The sequence below is a fragment of the Orycteropus afer genome, unplaced genomic scaffold (assembly GCF_000298275.1).
Source record: "Orycteropus afer afer isolate SDZICR_OR568_19922 unplaced genomic scaffold, OryAfe1.0 scaffold00014, whole genome shotgun sequence".
NCBI classification, from domain to species: domain Eukaryota; kingdom Metazoa; phylum Chordata; class Mammalia; order Tubulidentata; family Orycteropodidae; genus Orycteropus; species Orycteropus afer.
Genome location: NW_006921601.1, coordinates 2954262 through 2966466, shown reverse-complemented (window position 1 = coordinate 2966466; position 12205 = coordinate 2954262). Strand labels below are relative to the sequence as shown.

General features: G+C 39.6%; 1 protein-coding gene across 1 annotated transcript in view; it reads right to left on the bottom strand.

Annotated features, from left to right (window-relative positions):
* The window catches only part of ZNF215 (zinc finger protein 215), a 13115-nt gene extending 10047 nt beyond the window's left edge, over positions 1–3068 (bottom strand). Inside the window, 4 exon segments of the mRNA XM_042782741.1 lie at positions 427–526; positions 823–955; positions 1707–1792; positions 2660–3068. Of these exon segments, the coding sequence (XP_042638675.1) occupies positions 427–526; positions 823–955; positions 1707–1792; positions 2660–3059 (719 nt within the window). The 5' untranslated portion in view covers positions 3060–3068.
* Between the last annotated feature and the right edge of the window lie 9137 nt (positions 3069–12205).

The following is a 12205-nucleotide window of genomic DNA, read 5'->3' as shown; positions in this document are numbered from 1 at the left end:
GTGGCTACAATGATGAGCTCAAGTATAGCAGGGATTGTGGGGCTGGTGCGGGATAAGGCAGTGTTTCATTCTGCTGTGCACAGGGTTGCTATGAGTCGGAAACGACTCGACGGCACTTAACAACAACACTTAACAACACACATATCAACTCATTCAATTCTCATAATAACCAGGTGATTAATTCCATATTACAGATGAGGACACTGGCAGAAAGGGTGTCCCAGATTATACAGGTTTAGGTGTATTGACACTATTTTGTCTGTCTACATAAGAAAAAGAACCCATGAACAAAAGGCAATTTTGACCTTTTTTCTTCAAAGTTTGGTAGTTTTGTTACCCCCTCCCCAACTAACAACTTGAAAGTCATCATTAATTGGCGGGTTACATATTGTCCATGTGTTCAATAGAGAAATTTCTTATGATTACTCATATCTCCCTGGTTCTTTCCAAAAATAGTCCTCCATTATTTATGGTTTTTGCTTACTCTCCAACTTGAAAATCTCAACTGGTTTGGAAAGTAGATGTCCTGCTCATAGGGTAAAAAATAAGAAGTGATATGGGAAAAGAATTCCATCCCAACTAAGTGGTCTAAGAGCTGCTGAAAGATAAGACCAGAAAAATACCAGGGACTATGTGTTTTTGGCTCTATATCAGAAAGAACTTTTAACCAGATACAGCAGGAAAATTTGCAATTGTGCCCAAAGGAAATTAGGAAACCTGACCCAAATGTAAATGTACTTAATCACTTCAGCAGTCTTACAGTTGTTAACAATAGGTGAAGAAACAACCAACAAGTAGATTACGTAAATACACTGAAGTTACCTTTATGTAATGAATTCAGGTTCCTGTAGTTCTCCAACATCACATCCTTGTACAGGTTCTTTGCAGCAGGATCCAGTTGTCCCCACTCTTCCTCACTGAATTCCACAACCACATCTTTGAATGTCACTGGTTCCTACAACATTGTATTTCTTTTTAATCAAAGATTACTCCAAAAATATTACAGGAAGAATGAATTTGGGAAGCACAGGTGATAAATGGAGACAATATTGAAGTTGTCAAGGATTTAATTTTACTTGGATGCACAATCAATCCCCATGGAAGCAGCAGTCAATAAATAAATGTATTGCATTGGGCAAATCTGCTGCAAAAGATCTTTTTAAAGTGTTAAAAAGCAAAGATGTCACCCTGAGGACTAATTCTAAACATTTACTAGGTGGGCTCTATTCCTATAATGAACCAAAAAAAAAAACCAAACAAACCCAAACACACTGCTGTTGAGTCTGATCTGACTTATAGCAACACCTCCTTGGGTTTCCAAGGCAGTATCACTATGGAAGTAGATTGCCCAACCTTCTTTCCGAGGAGTGACTGGTGGGTTTGAACTACCAGCCTTCTGGTTGGAAGTCAAATGCCTTAGGCACTATGCCACCAGGGCTATTACTATAGCTTCAAATATTTTCTATATTCTTAAGGGATAAAGATGCACAGAGAATATACAAGGTTAAGAGAAAACATATTCCAAAGAGTATATTACCAATCTCTAATTCCCCAGCATCATCCTGTGTTTCAATGTCCTGTGGAAGAATAAGAACTGCTAAGTTCTTGGAGGGAATTATGTTTAGCAAAGCTCAAGGACCAAAAAAGAAAAAGAAAGTACATTAAATAACAGCACACATTTTCAGTGGCATGGAATCCTAATTCACCTGGGATTTGCCTATTATTGAATCAGCTTCCATTTCCTCCTCCTTTATGCTCCCCTTCTGAAGGACAGAATCCTTACAGGGTAAATCTAAAGAGAATGAAGTTAAATATTAGGGACATAAATTTTTCCATAAAGTAACTTTTGATGATAAAGTAGTGGTTTCAACATGATTATTAATATGAACATGCCATATAATTAATTATTTTCCCCCCACAAAATCTGCCACTTACTCTCCATTCATGCAAGCAGGAACACGAGTTTACATTAGATGTCATTCCACTCACTGTCAATAATTATATTGTCTACCATGATATTCCCAGACCCTTGAAAAGTATCTGACATATTGCATAAAGACTTATTAATGAATAAATTCCCTCCTGTTTCATAAGGGCCCTCATATCATCAATAATTCCTAAAGATTCAAACTTCTGTTTTCCCAATCCTCCTCATTCTCTGTAACATGATCCATTACAACAGTCTCCTGACAAGTTTTCCTAGTTCCTAAATCCTCAGATCCATCCTCTACACCAGAGGTCATAAACTTTTACTATAATGGGCCAGACGGTAAATACTGTAGGCTTTGTGGGCCATACAGTCTTGGTTACAACTACAGAACTCTGGTTGTAGGATGAAAGCAATCATAGGAAAAATGTAAATGAATGGGATGGCTATGTTCTAATAAAACTTTATTAAAAAAAAAAAAATTGTTACATGGCCCACAGTTTGTTGACCTCTGTTCTACACTGATGGCAACATATTTTAAAAGACAAACCTGATCGTTTTTTTCTCCCTGGGAGATCTATTTGTATTGCCTGTAGAATAAAGTCATTTCTTTTTAATATGGTAATACAAGTCCTTCATGATTTGGCCCTCAACACTCTCTAGCTTCAGAAAAAGATAACTTCTCTTCATATGGAAGAGCCAACTATTCCAACCTCAATTTTCTATATTTACCTTTGTCTTTCAGCATTTCAGTCACATCCTCCACGAGGGTCACCACCTCTTTGATGTTCTTCGGATGTTGTAATTTTACCCAAATCCTGACCTCTTCAGGGAGGATTTTGAGAAACTGTTCTAGCACCAATAACTCTAGGATCTGATTCTTTGTATGAATCTCTGGTCTCAGCCACTGACGGCAGAGCTCCCAGAGTTGGCTTAGGGATTCATAAGGCCCAGCCACTTCCAAATACTGGAACTGTCTGAACTTTTGACGAGAGGCCTCAGAGTTATATATCTCCATTTTGGGGATGGCTTTCTCCTGCCAAGACACATCTGCTTTCCGGACCTCACTTTGTTTATGCAAAGGCAGGTTTTGAGGCTTTGAGACGGGTATCAACTTTTTCAGAGGCTGCATCTTGCTAGATATAATTCCTACTGTAGTTCAAATGTTTTTCCAAAACATTCCAGCAATTCTGACTTGGTGTAAGTACCTGTGTACTATATACAATACACAGTGTGATTTGAGCCAAGTTATATCTCAGTAATCAGAGAAGTTCCAGAAGCTTCAGATACAAAGTCAATATTCAGGACTGGAGAGACTGTAAAAAAGACACAAAAATGATCTACAGATAAAGAACATATATTAGTGTGGGGCTGGGAGATAATAATAAAAATAACATTCTTAAATTACCTAAGAAATAAATCAATATTACAGACTCTCTTTCTAATCTTATTTTCCTTCTTTAGAACAGGAAAATATGCTCTTTCTCTCTAACTCCCACCAGAGAGAGATAGATACACAAACAGACATCTCCAAAAAAGTGATAAAAGAAATAGACTTTTGCTTTTTAAAAAGCCCCATAATTCAATTGCAATTAGATTTTTGTTTTTGGGGGGTAAAACCAAAAACCAATCTCACTGCCATTGAGTCGATTCCAATTCATAGCAACCCCCTTTGCGTTTCCAAGGCAGTTAATCTTTATGGAAGTAGATTGCCCAGTCTTCCTTCCACAGAGCGCCTGGTGGGTTTGAACCACCAACCTTCTGGTTAGCAGTTAAATGCCTTAGGCACTACGCCACCAGAGCAGGTAACAACTCCTGTTTGCTTTAAAACTAAGCAAAACAAATTATCAGGCAACATAGGTTATTAAGGCTTCAGGCTAGAGATACCTGAAAAACCCTTCCAAACTTCTTAAAATACCAATAGCTATATAAAATGAGTAAACTGGTAACAGCACTAAGAATTAAGGTAAAAATTTTATAATTATAAAACAAACAAACAAAATACTAGAATGAATTTCTGAGAGCTATTTCACTTTCAAGGATAAATTAAAAAGTGCATTCCCAATCTATAATTGTGTTGTTATTATTGTTATGTGCCGTCAAGTTGGACCCGACCCATAGCAACCCCTCCTTGGGTTTCCAAGGTGGTATCACTATGGAAGTAGATTGCCCAACCTTCCTTCCAAGGAGTAGCTGGTGGGGTTGAAACGCCAGCCTTCTGGTTAGCAGTCAAGTGTCTTAGGCACTACACTATCAGAGCTCCACTATAACGATTAAGTTTCTATTTGCTAAGAATAACTTCCTCCTTCCACGCCTCAAATTCTCCTTTCCGTAGCCCACGCTTCCCTCCCTCTCCAATGGCTTGCGTCCTCCTCCAGATTCTCAGACAAAAACTAGGAGGGAGGCGTCGGATTGTGGTTAAACTGAGAACAGGTGTAGCAAAAGCTGAGGAGAACTTCACCCCTGCTTAGTTCCCCGCAAGGCGGATTCTTAATTCCACGCACCCTATCTACATCGCCCACTGCCCCAGGTAATACCTGCCAGCTCAGCCTCCAGACAGGGCTCCGTTCAGTCAGTTTCCAGTTCCGAGAGAACTCGCAGAAGTTGCAGTCCTGGAAGGTGAAGGTAGCTGTCGTAAACGCGCTGGAATTAAAAACAAAACCTAAAGCTTAAAGGTGGCTGCCGGCTAGGAATTTTAGAAAAGCCGCTGTTCCAAGCCGCGCCCCGAACTCGCTCTTGCGCAGGCGCATCAGCTGTAGACACGTACCCAGAAACCCCCGGGGTCTGAAGGTTGTGAGAGGCTTTTCCTAGTCCTGACTGAAACCAATCCTGCCTCTTTCCACCTGCAGGGTCTACTCTTCAGAGAGGCTGCTAACACTGGAGTTGCGAATGGAACCTTGAGCTTCTGGTGGGTTACGAGAGGGACGAATCAAAGTTCAGTCGCTTATCGCATCCTATTAGGGAAAACTGGACAAAATCTTTTTTACCTTTCGCCAGGAACCAAAAACAGTAACCTAATTTCGACAAGATATCCAAAGACAGGGCAATCTACTTCTGTAGTGATACTGCCTTGGAAACCCAAGGAGGGGTCGCTATGAGTCGAGACCTACTCGATGGCAGTAAGTTATGATAGCTTCTTAGCCACAGCCAACTACCTTGAGGGATCAAGTTGTTGGGCCCATGGGCTTGGGGCTATGGTCACAGGAGACATCAAGTTCAATTGACATAACATACCCCACAAAAACATAGTTCTACACCTAGCGACGAGAACTAGATCTTTTAAAGTCATAATTATTTGCTAAAAACTTTATTCATTTATCATGAAATTCCTCTCACTTGTCAAATGCCTCTGGATTAGAACCTATAGTTGTTTAGAAAAATGTATTTTTGTATACCAAAACTTGACCTGAGTTAAGCCAAAAGTTTTTTCTAGACCATCTTTTAATTCATTCAGCAAATTGTTAATGAAAACCTAATACATGACAGATAACTAACTATACTAGACATTGGGAATATATTAGTAAACATAAACAGATGAGGATTTACCATTATAAAATTTGCAGAATGCATTAATACCCAACAGAAATATTCTCTATGTTAAACTATTATGCCTCTTTACCTCAACATTTTGTGTTCTACATATCCTCAGAATTTTTTGTTGTGTGTATTTTGAATTGTACTAAGTCAATTTGGAATTTAGTTAAGATATTTGTGAGGGGATTTGGTTTCATAAGTTTTATGTAATAAACATTTATCAATTTTGACTTCCAGTCACCTGAATCCCCATACTGTATATCTTATGTGAGTCTTGATTATAATTAGAATCTTTAACCCTCCACAAAAGTTTAAAACATCAGAAATTCACTTTGTCTTCTTGTAAAGATATACTCAATCTGCACTTTGAATCTGGAAAAGCAAGGATAGCGGATAGTTTCTTTTCTTTTTTTTTTTTTAAACAAACAAACAAAACAAAACAAACTCACTGCTGTGGAGTCAGATCCGATTCATAGTGACCCCTCCTTGGGTTTCCGAGGCAGTATCTTTAGGAGTTCTGGTAGCATAGTGCCTAAGGCACTTGATTGCTAACCAGAAGGCTGGTGGTTCAAACCCACCAGCCACTCCACGGAAGGAAGGTTGGGCAATCTACTTCTGTAGTGATACCACCTCAGAAACCCAAGGAGGGGTCGCTGTGAGTTGGGTCCGACTCAACGGCACATAACAACAACAACAACAAACAAGATCACTACGGAAGCAGATTGTCCAATTTCCTTCCGAGGAGTGGCTTTAAATAGACTTTATTATTTAACTAAAAGATGAATGACTTTTACACTGAAAACTATAAAAAATGGCTGAAATAAATGGAAGGAGACCTAGATAAATGTAAAGACATTTCTGTATTCATGGATTGGAAGACTTAAATGGTTAGGTTGTTAAGACTGAATCAATTAACAGATTCAGCACAGTATCTATAGAAATTCCAGTGCCCCCCCCCTCTTTTTTTTCCAGAAATGGCAAAGCTTCAAATTCATGTGGAATTGCAAAAACCCACTGCCATCAAGTTGATTCCGACTCATAGTGACCCTATAGGACAGAATAGAACTGCCCCATAGAATTTCCAAAACTGTAAATCTTTACAGAAGCAGACTGCTTCATCTTTCTCCTTCAGAGAGGCTTGTAGGTTTGAACCACCAACCTTTATGGTTGTTGTTGTTGTTGTGTGCCGTCGAGTCAGATCTGACTCATAGCGACCCCTCCTTGGGTTTCCGAAGCAGTATCACTACGGAAGTAGATTGCCCCATCTTCCTTCTGAGGAGTGGCTGGTGGGTTTGAACCACTAGCCTTCTGGTTAGCAGTCAAGTGCCTTAGCCACTATGCTATCCACCACCATGCCAAGGACCCCAAATAAGCAGAGCTATCTTGAAAAAGAAGGACAAAGTTGGAGGATTCACATTTTCCCATTTCAAAACTTAATGCAAAGCTATAGTAATCCAAACAGTGTGGTACTAGTGTAAGGGTAGACATATGGTCCAAAGAAGTAGAATTGAGAGTCTAGAGATAAAATCATACATCTGTGTCCAACTGATTTTTTACCAAGGTGCCAAAACTATTCAATGAGGAAAGAATAGTCTTTTCAACAAGTGGTGCTGGGACAACTGGATTATTACATGCAAAAGAATGCAATTAGACCCCTACCTCATACCATATACAAAAATTAACACAAAATGGATCAACAACAGAAATGTACAAGCTAAAATCATAAAATACTAAGAGGAAGACAAAAGAGCAAATCTTCATTACCTTGGATTTGGCAGTAGAGTTTTAGATTTGACACCAGAAGCATGATCAACCAGATTAATTGGACATTATCAAAATTAAAACCTTTCATGCATCTAAGGACATTATCAAGAAAATGAAAAGATAATCTACAGAATGTTAGAAAATATTTGGAAATCTAGTATCTAGAATCTATAAGGAGTTTTACAACTCAATAACAAAAATATAAACAACCCAATTAAAAAATGGACAGAGTACTTGAAAGAAGATATACAAGTGGTGAAAAGGGCACAATAAAAGAAGCCCAGCATAATTAGCCATTGCTGTTAGGTGCCGATGAATAAATTTGGACTCAAAGCAATCCCATGTGACAGGAGAGAACTGTTCCATATGGTTTTCTTGGCTGCAGTCTTAATGGAAGCAGATCACCAATCTTTCTCCCATGGAGCCTCTGGGTGGGTTTGAATTGGCAACCTTTCAGTTAGTAGCCAAGCATTTAACCACTTGCACTACCAGGCTCCTTCGTTAGAAGTTGTTGTTAGGTTGTTAGGTGCCATCGAGTCAATTCTGACTTATAACGACCCTAGTACAACACAACAAAACATCCCCTGTCCTGCGCCACCCTCACAATCCTTGCTATGCTTGAGCCCATTGTTGCAGCCACTGTCAGTCTATCTCGTTGAGGGTCTTCCCTTTTTTCTCTGACCCTGGCCTTTACGAAGCATGATATCCTTCTCCAGGGACTTGTCCCTTCTGACAAGAAGGTGAGATAAGGTCTGGCCATTCTTGCTTCCAAGGAGTATTCTTGCTTCCAAGGAGTATTCTTCCAGGACAGATTTGCTCATTCTTCTGGCTGTTGTTGTTGTATGCCGTTGAGGCAGTATCACTACAGAAGTAGGTTGCCCAACCTTCCTTCCCAGGAGTGGCTGGTGGGTTTGAACCGCCAGCCTTCTGGTTAGCAGTCAACTGCCTTAGGCACTATGCTACCAGAGCTCTTGGTATCTTCACTACTCTTCGACATAACAATTCAAAGGCATCAATTCTTCAGCCTTCCTTATTCATTGTCCAGCTTTCACATGCATGTGAGATGATTAAAAATACCATGGCTTGGGTTAGGTGCACCTCAGTCTTCAAACTGACATCTTTCCTTAAGCATTTAACACTTTAAAGAAGTCTTTTGCAACAGATTAGCCTAGTACAATACAGAGTCTGATTTCTTGACTGCTACTTCCATGAGTGTTGACTATGGATCCAAGTAAAATGAAATTCTTGACAACTTCAATCTTTTCTCCATTTATCATGAAGTTGCTTACAGTCCGGTTGTGAGGATTTTTCTTTTCTTTATGTTGAGGTATAATCCATAATGAAGACTGTAGTCTTTGATCTTCATCAGTAAGTGCTTCAAGTCCTCTTCATGTTTAGCGATGAAGGATATCACAGATTAGATGTTGTTGTTATGTGCTGTCAGGAAGACCCTGACTCATAGCGCCCCTCCTTGGGTTTCTGAGGCAGTATCACTACAGAAGTAGATTGCCCAGTCTCCCTTCCGAGCAGTGGCTGGTGGGTTTGAATCACCAGCCTTCCGGTTAGCAGTCAAGTGCCTTAGGCACTATGCTACCAGAGCTTCTAGATTAGATATTGTTGTTGTTGTTATTTGCCGTCGAGTTGGCCCCGACTCATAGCGACCCCTCCTTGGGTTTCCGAGGCAGTATCACTATGGAAGTAGGATTGCCCAAACTTCCTTCCGAGGAGTAGGCTGGTGGGTTTGAACCGCCAGTCTTCTGGTTAGCAGTCACGTGCCTTAGGCACTATGCTACCAGAACTCCTAGATTAGATATCAGGGAAATGCAAATCAAAACCACAATGTGATACCATTTAACACTCACTAGGATGGCTATAAAGTAATTTTTTTTTAATGAAAATAAATATTGGTGAGGATGTAGAGAAATTGGAAAACTTCTCCTTTGCTGGTGCAACCATAAATTGATTCAACTACTATGGAAATGTAAAAGGACTCAGCCGCTGTGGAAATCTTCACGGTTCCTCAAAAGTTAAACAAAGAGTTATTATCTAACCCTAGCAATTCCATTCCTAGTTCTGTACCCCAAAGAGTGGAAAGTAGGTACTCAAACAAGTAAATGTACTTTCATGTTTTTAATAGCTCTAGTTACAAGAGTGAAAAAGTAGAAATGCCCAAATGCCCAACAATGGATGAATGGATAAAAAAATAGTGGTATATACACACCATGGAATATTACTTAGCCAAAAAAAAAAAAAAAAAGGCTGTGGTACTGATACATGCTACAGTGTAGATGAACCTCAAAATTATGTAAAAGAAGCTGCACACAAAAGGTCTCATATCATATGATTCCATTTATAAGAAATACTGAGAATAAATCCATAGAGACAGAACACAGATTGTTTTTTGTTTGTTGAGTGTGTAGGAGGAGGAGAAGAGACAGGAATAGGAAGAAATTGCTTAATGGGTAAGGGCTTTTACTTTGTAATGAGGAAAATATTTTGTTACTAGATAGAGTGGTGATTGTACAGCATTGTGAATGTACTAACTGCCACTGAATTATTTACTTTAAAGTGATTGTTGTTGTTGTTGTTGTTATGTGCCGTTGAGTCGGACCCGACCCATAGCGACCCCTCCTTGGGTTTCCGAGGCAGTATCACTACGGAAGTAGATTGCCCCATCTTCCTTACGAGGAGTGGTTGGTTTTATGTTATATGAATTTTACCTCAATAAATTATTTTTAAAAGTAGACTTTATTTTTTAGAACAGTTAGATTTACAAAGACCCTTAGAAGATAGTACAGAAATTTCCCATATACCCTACACTCAGTTTCCACTATTATTGACATCTTACATATTAGTGTGATATATTTGTTACAATTACTGGACCAATACTGATGTATTATTATTAACTAAAGTTCTTACTTTATTTATATTTCCTTTTTTTTTTAACCCAGTGTCCCTTTTCTTATGATTATACTGGAGTTAAAGGCTCTGGGGAGGAAGATCACAAAGGTAAAGTGCTATTTCTGTCACTTATCAAGGGGAAGGGGCATTGCTGGTGCAGTGATTAAGTGTGTGGCTGCTAACTGAAAGGTCTATGGTTTAAACCTACCAGCTGCTCTGAGGAAGAAAGATATGGCAATCTGCTTCCATAAAGATTACAGCCTTGGAAATCCTGTGGAGGCAGTTCTATTCTGCTCTATAGGGTATGAGTTGGCATGTAATTGAAAGCAAAAGGTATATCAAGGGTACGTGCTGTCTGTGGGATTTATCAGTATTGATGTTAACCTGGATAATTTGGCTGATGTAGGGTTTATGAACAGACAGTTTCTTTTTTCTCTTTTCCTGGTAGTGGTAGAGGAAGCAGAAACACCCAGTTTTCAGGTGTGGTAATGTCAGCAATACCAGCAGCTGTGTCCTATACTGATGGTGCTGACAGTGTCAATTTCAAAATCTAGTACCAAGAATCCCTGGGTGGTAAAAATAATTAAGTGCTTGACTACTACTTGAAAGGTTAACGGTTCAAACCCACCCAGAGGCACCTGAGAAAACAGGCCTGGTGCTGTGCTTCTGGAAGGTCACAGCCTTGAAAATCCTGTGAGCAGTTGTACTCTGCCTATTTAGGTTCTCATAGTAGAAATCAACTGCCATGATACCTGTGATAACTTCATCAGATCCATTACATGATATGATGTTGGCCTATGGTTTTGGCTGTGTGAACAGAATGGCCCATCCTTATTTTAGTAATTTTCTTTTCAGCTTAAATCATTCAGAGTCAGTTTCAGTTACTTAAAATTAAGAGGCCTGACTGATTCAGCTTTTTTTTTTTTTTTAATTTTTTTTTTAAATTGTAGTTTGGGGGTGATAGTTTACAGAGAAAATTAGTTTTCCATTCAACAATTTATATATATATTTTGTTGCAATCCCCTCAATGAAGTACTACTTGCCCCACTTCTTCCTTGGGTTTCAATTTGTCCTTTCCTGCCTTCTGAGCTCTGTTTTTGGGCAAATGCTGCTCTTTTGGTTCCACATGGTTGACTTTCCTGAGAATTATGTTCCTCCTTATTGTTCACTGTATAGGTCTGTTATTTGGCTGAAAGGTGGTTCCCCAGGGATGGGTTTAGTTCAAAGTGTGAAAGGTGTCTAAAGGCTATAGTCTCAGAGGCTTCAACAGTCTCTGTCAGGCCACTAATCTGGTCTTTTCTATGATTTAGATTTTTTTTTTCTGCATTCTCTCCCACTCAGTGCAGCACCGTCTGTTGTGATTTTGATCAGAGCAGTTGTTTTTGGTAGCTGGGCACTATCTAGTACTTCTGGTCTCAGGGTAGTAGAGGCTATAGTTTACATGGGCCATTAGTCCTTTGGACTAATTGTATATTTGGGTCTTTGATTTTCTTCATTCTTCTTTGCTCTGTTTGGGGCGAGACCAATTGTTGCATTTTAGATGGTTGCTTTCAAGATTTTAAGATCCCATTTGCTACTTACCAAAGTAGGCAGTAGAACATTGTCTTTGTGGACTGTGTTAACACCAGTTGACCTAGATGTCCCCTGAGACTATGGTCCTAAACTCCCAACCTCAGTGACTCATTCCCTCAAGGAGTTTGGTATGGCTAAGAAAACATGTAATCAAGATATCTGAATAATTAAAATATTTTTAAGCATGTTGGGAAAAAGAGATGACTAATCCAATTTGGGGGAGCTCTGGTAGCATAGTGGCTAAAAGCACTTGACTGCTAACCAGAAGGCTGGCGGTTCAAACCCACCAGCCACTCCTCGGAAGGAAGGTTGGGCAATCCTACTTCCGTAGTGATACTGCCTCGGAAACCCAAGGAGGGGTCGCTATGAGTCGGGGCCGACTCGACGGCAAACAACAACAACAACAATCCAATTTGGGAGCTCTGGTGGCATAGTGCCTAAGGAATTTGACTGCTAACCAGAAGGCTTGTGGTTCAAACCTGCCAGCCACTCCTCGGAAGGAAGGTT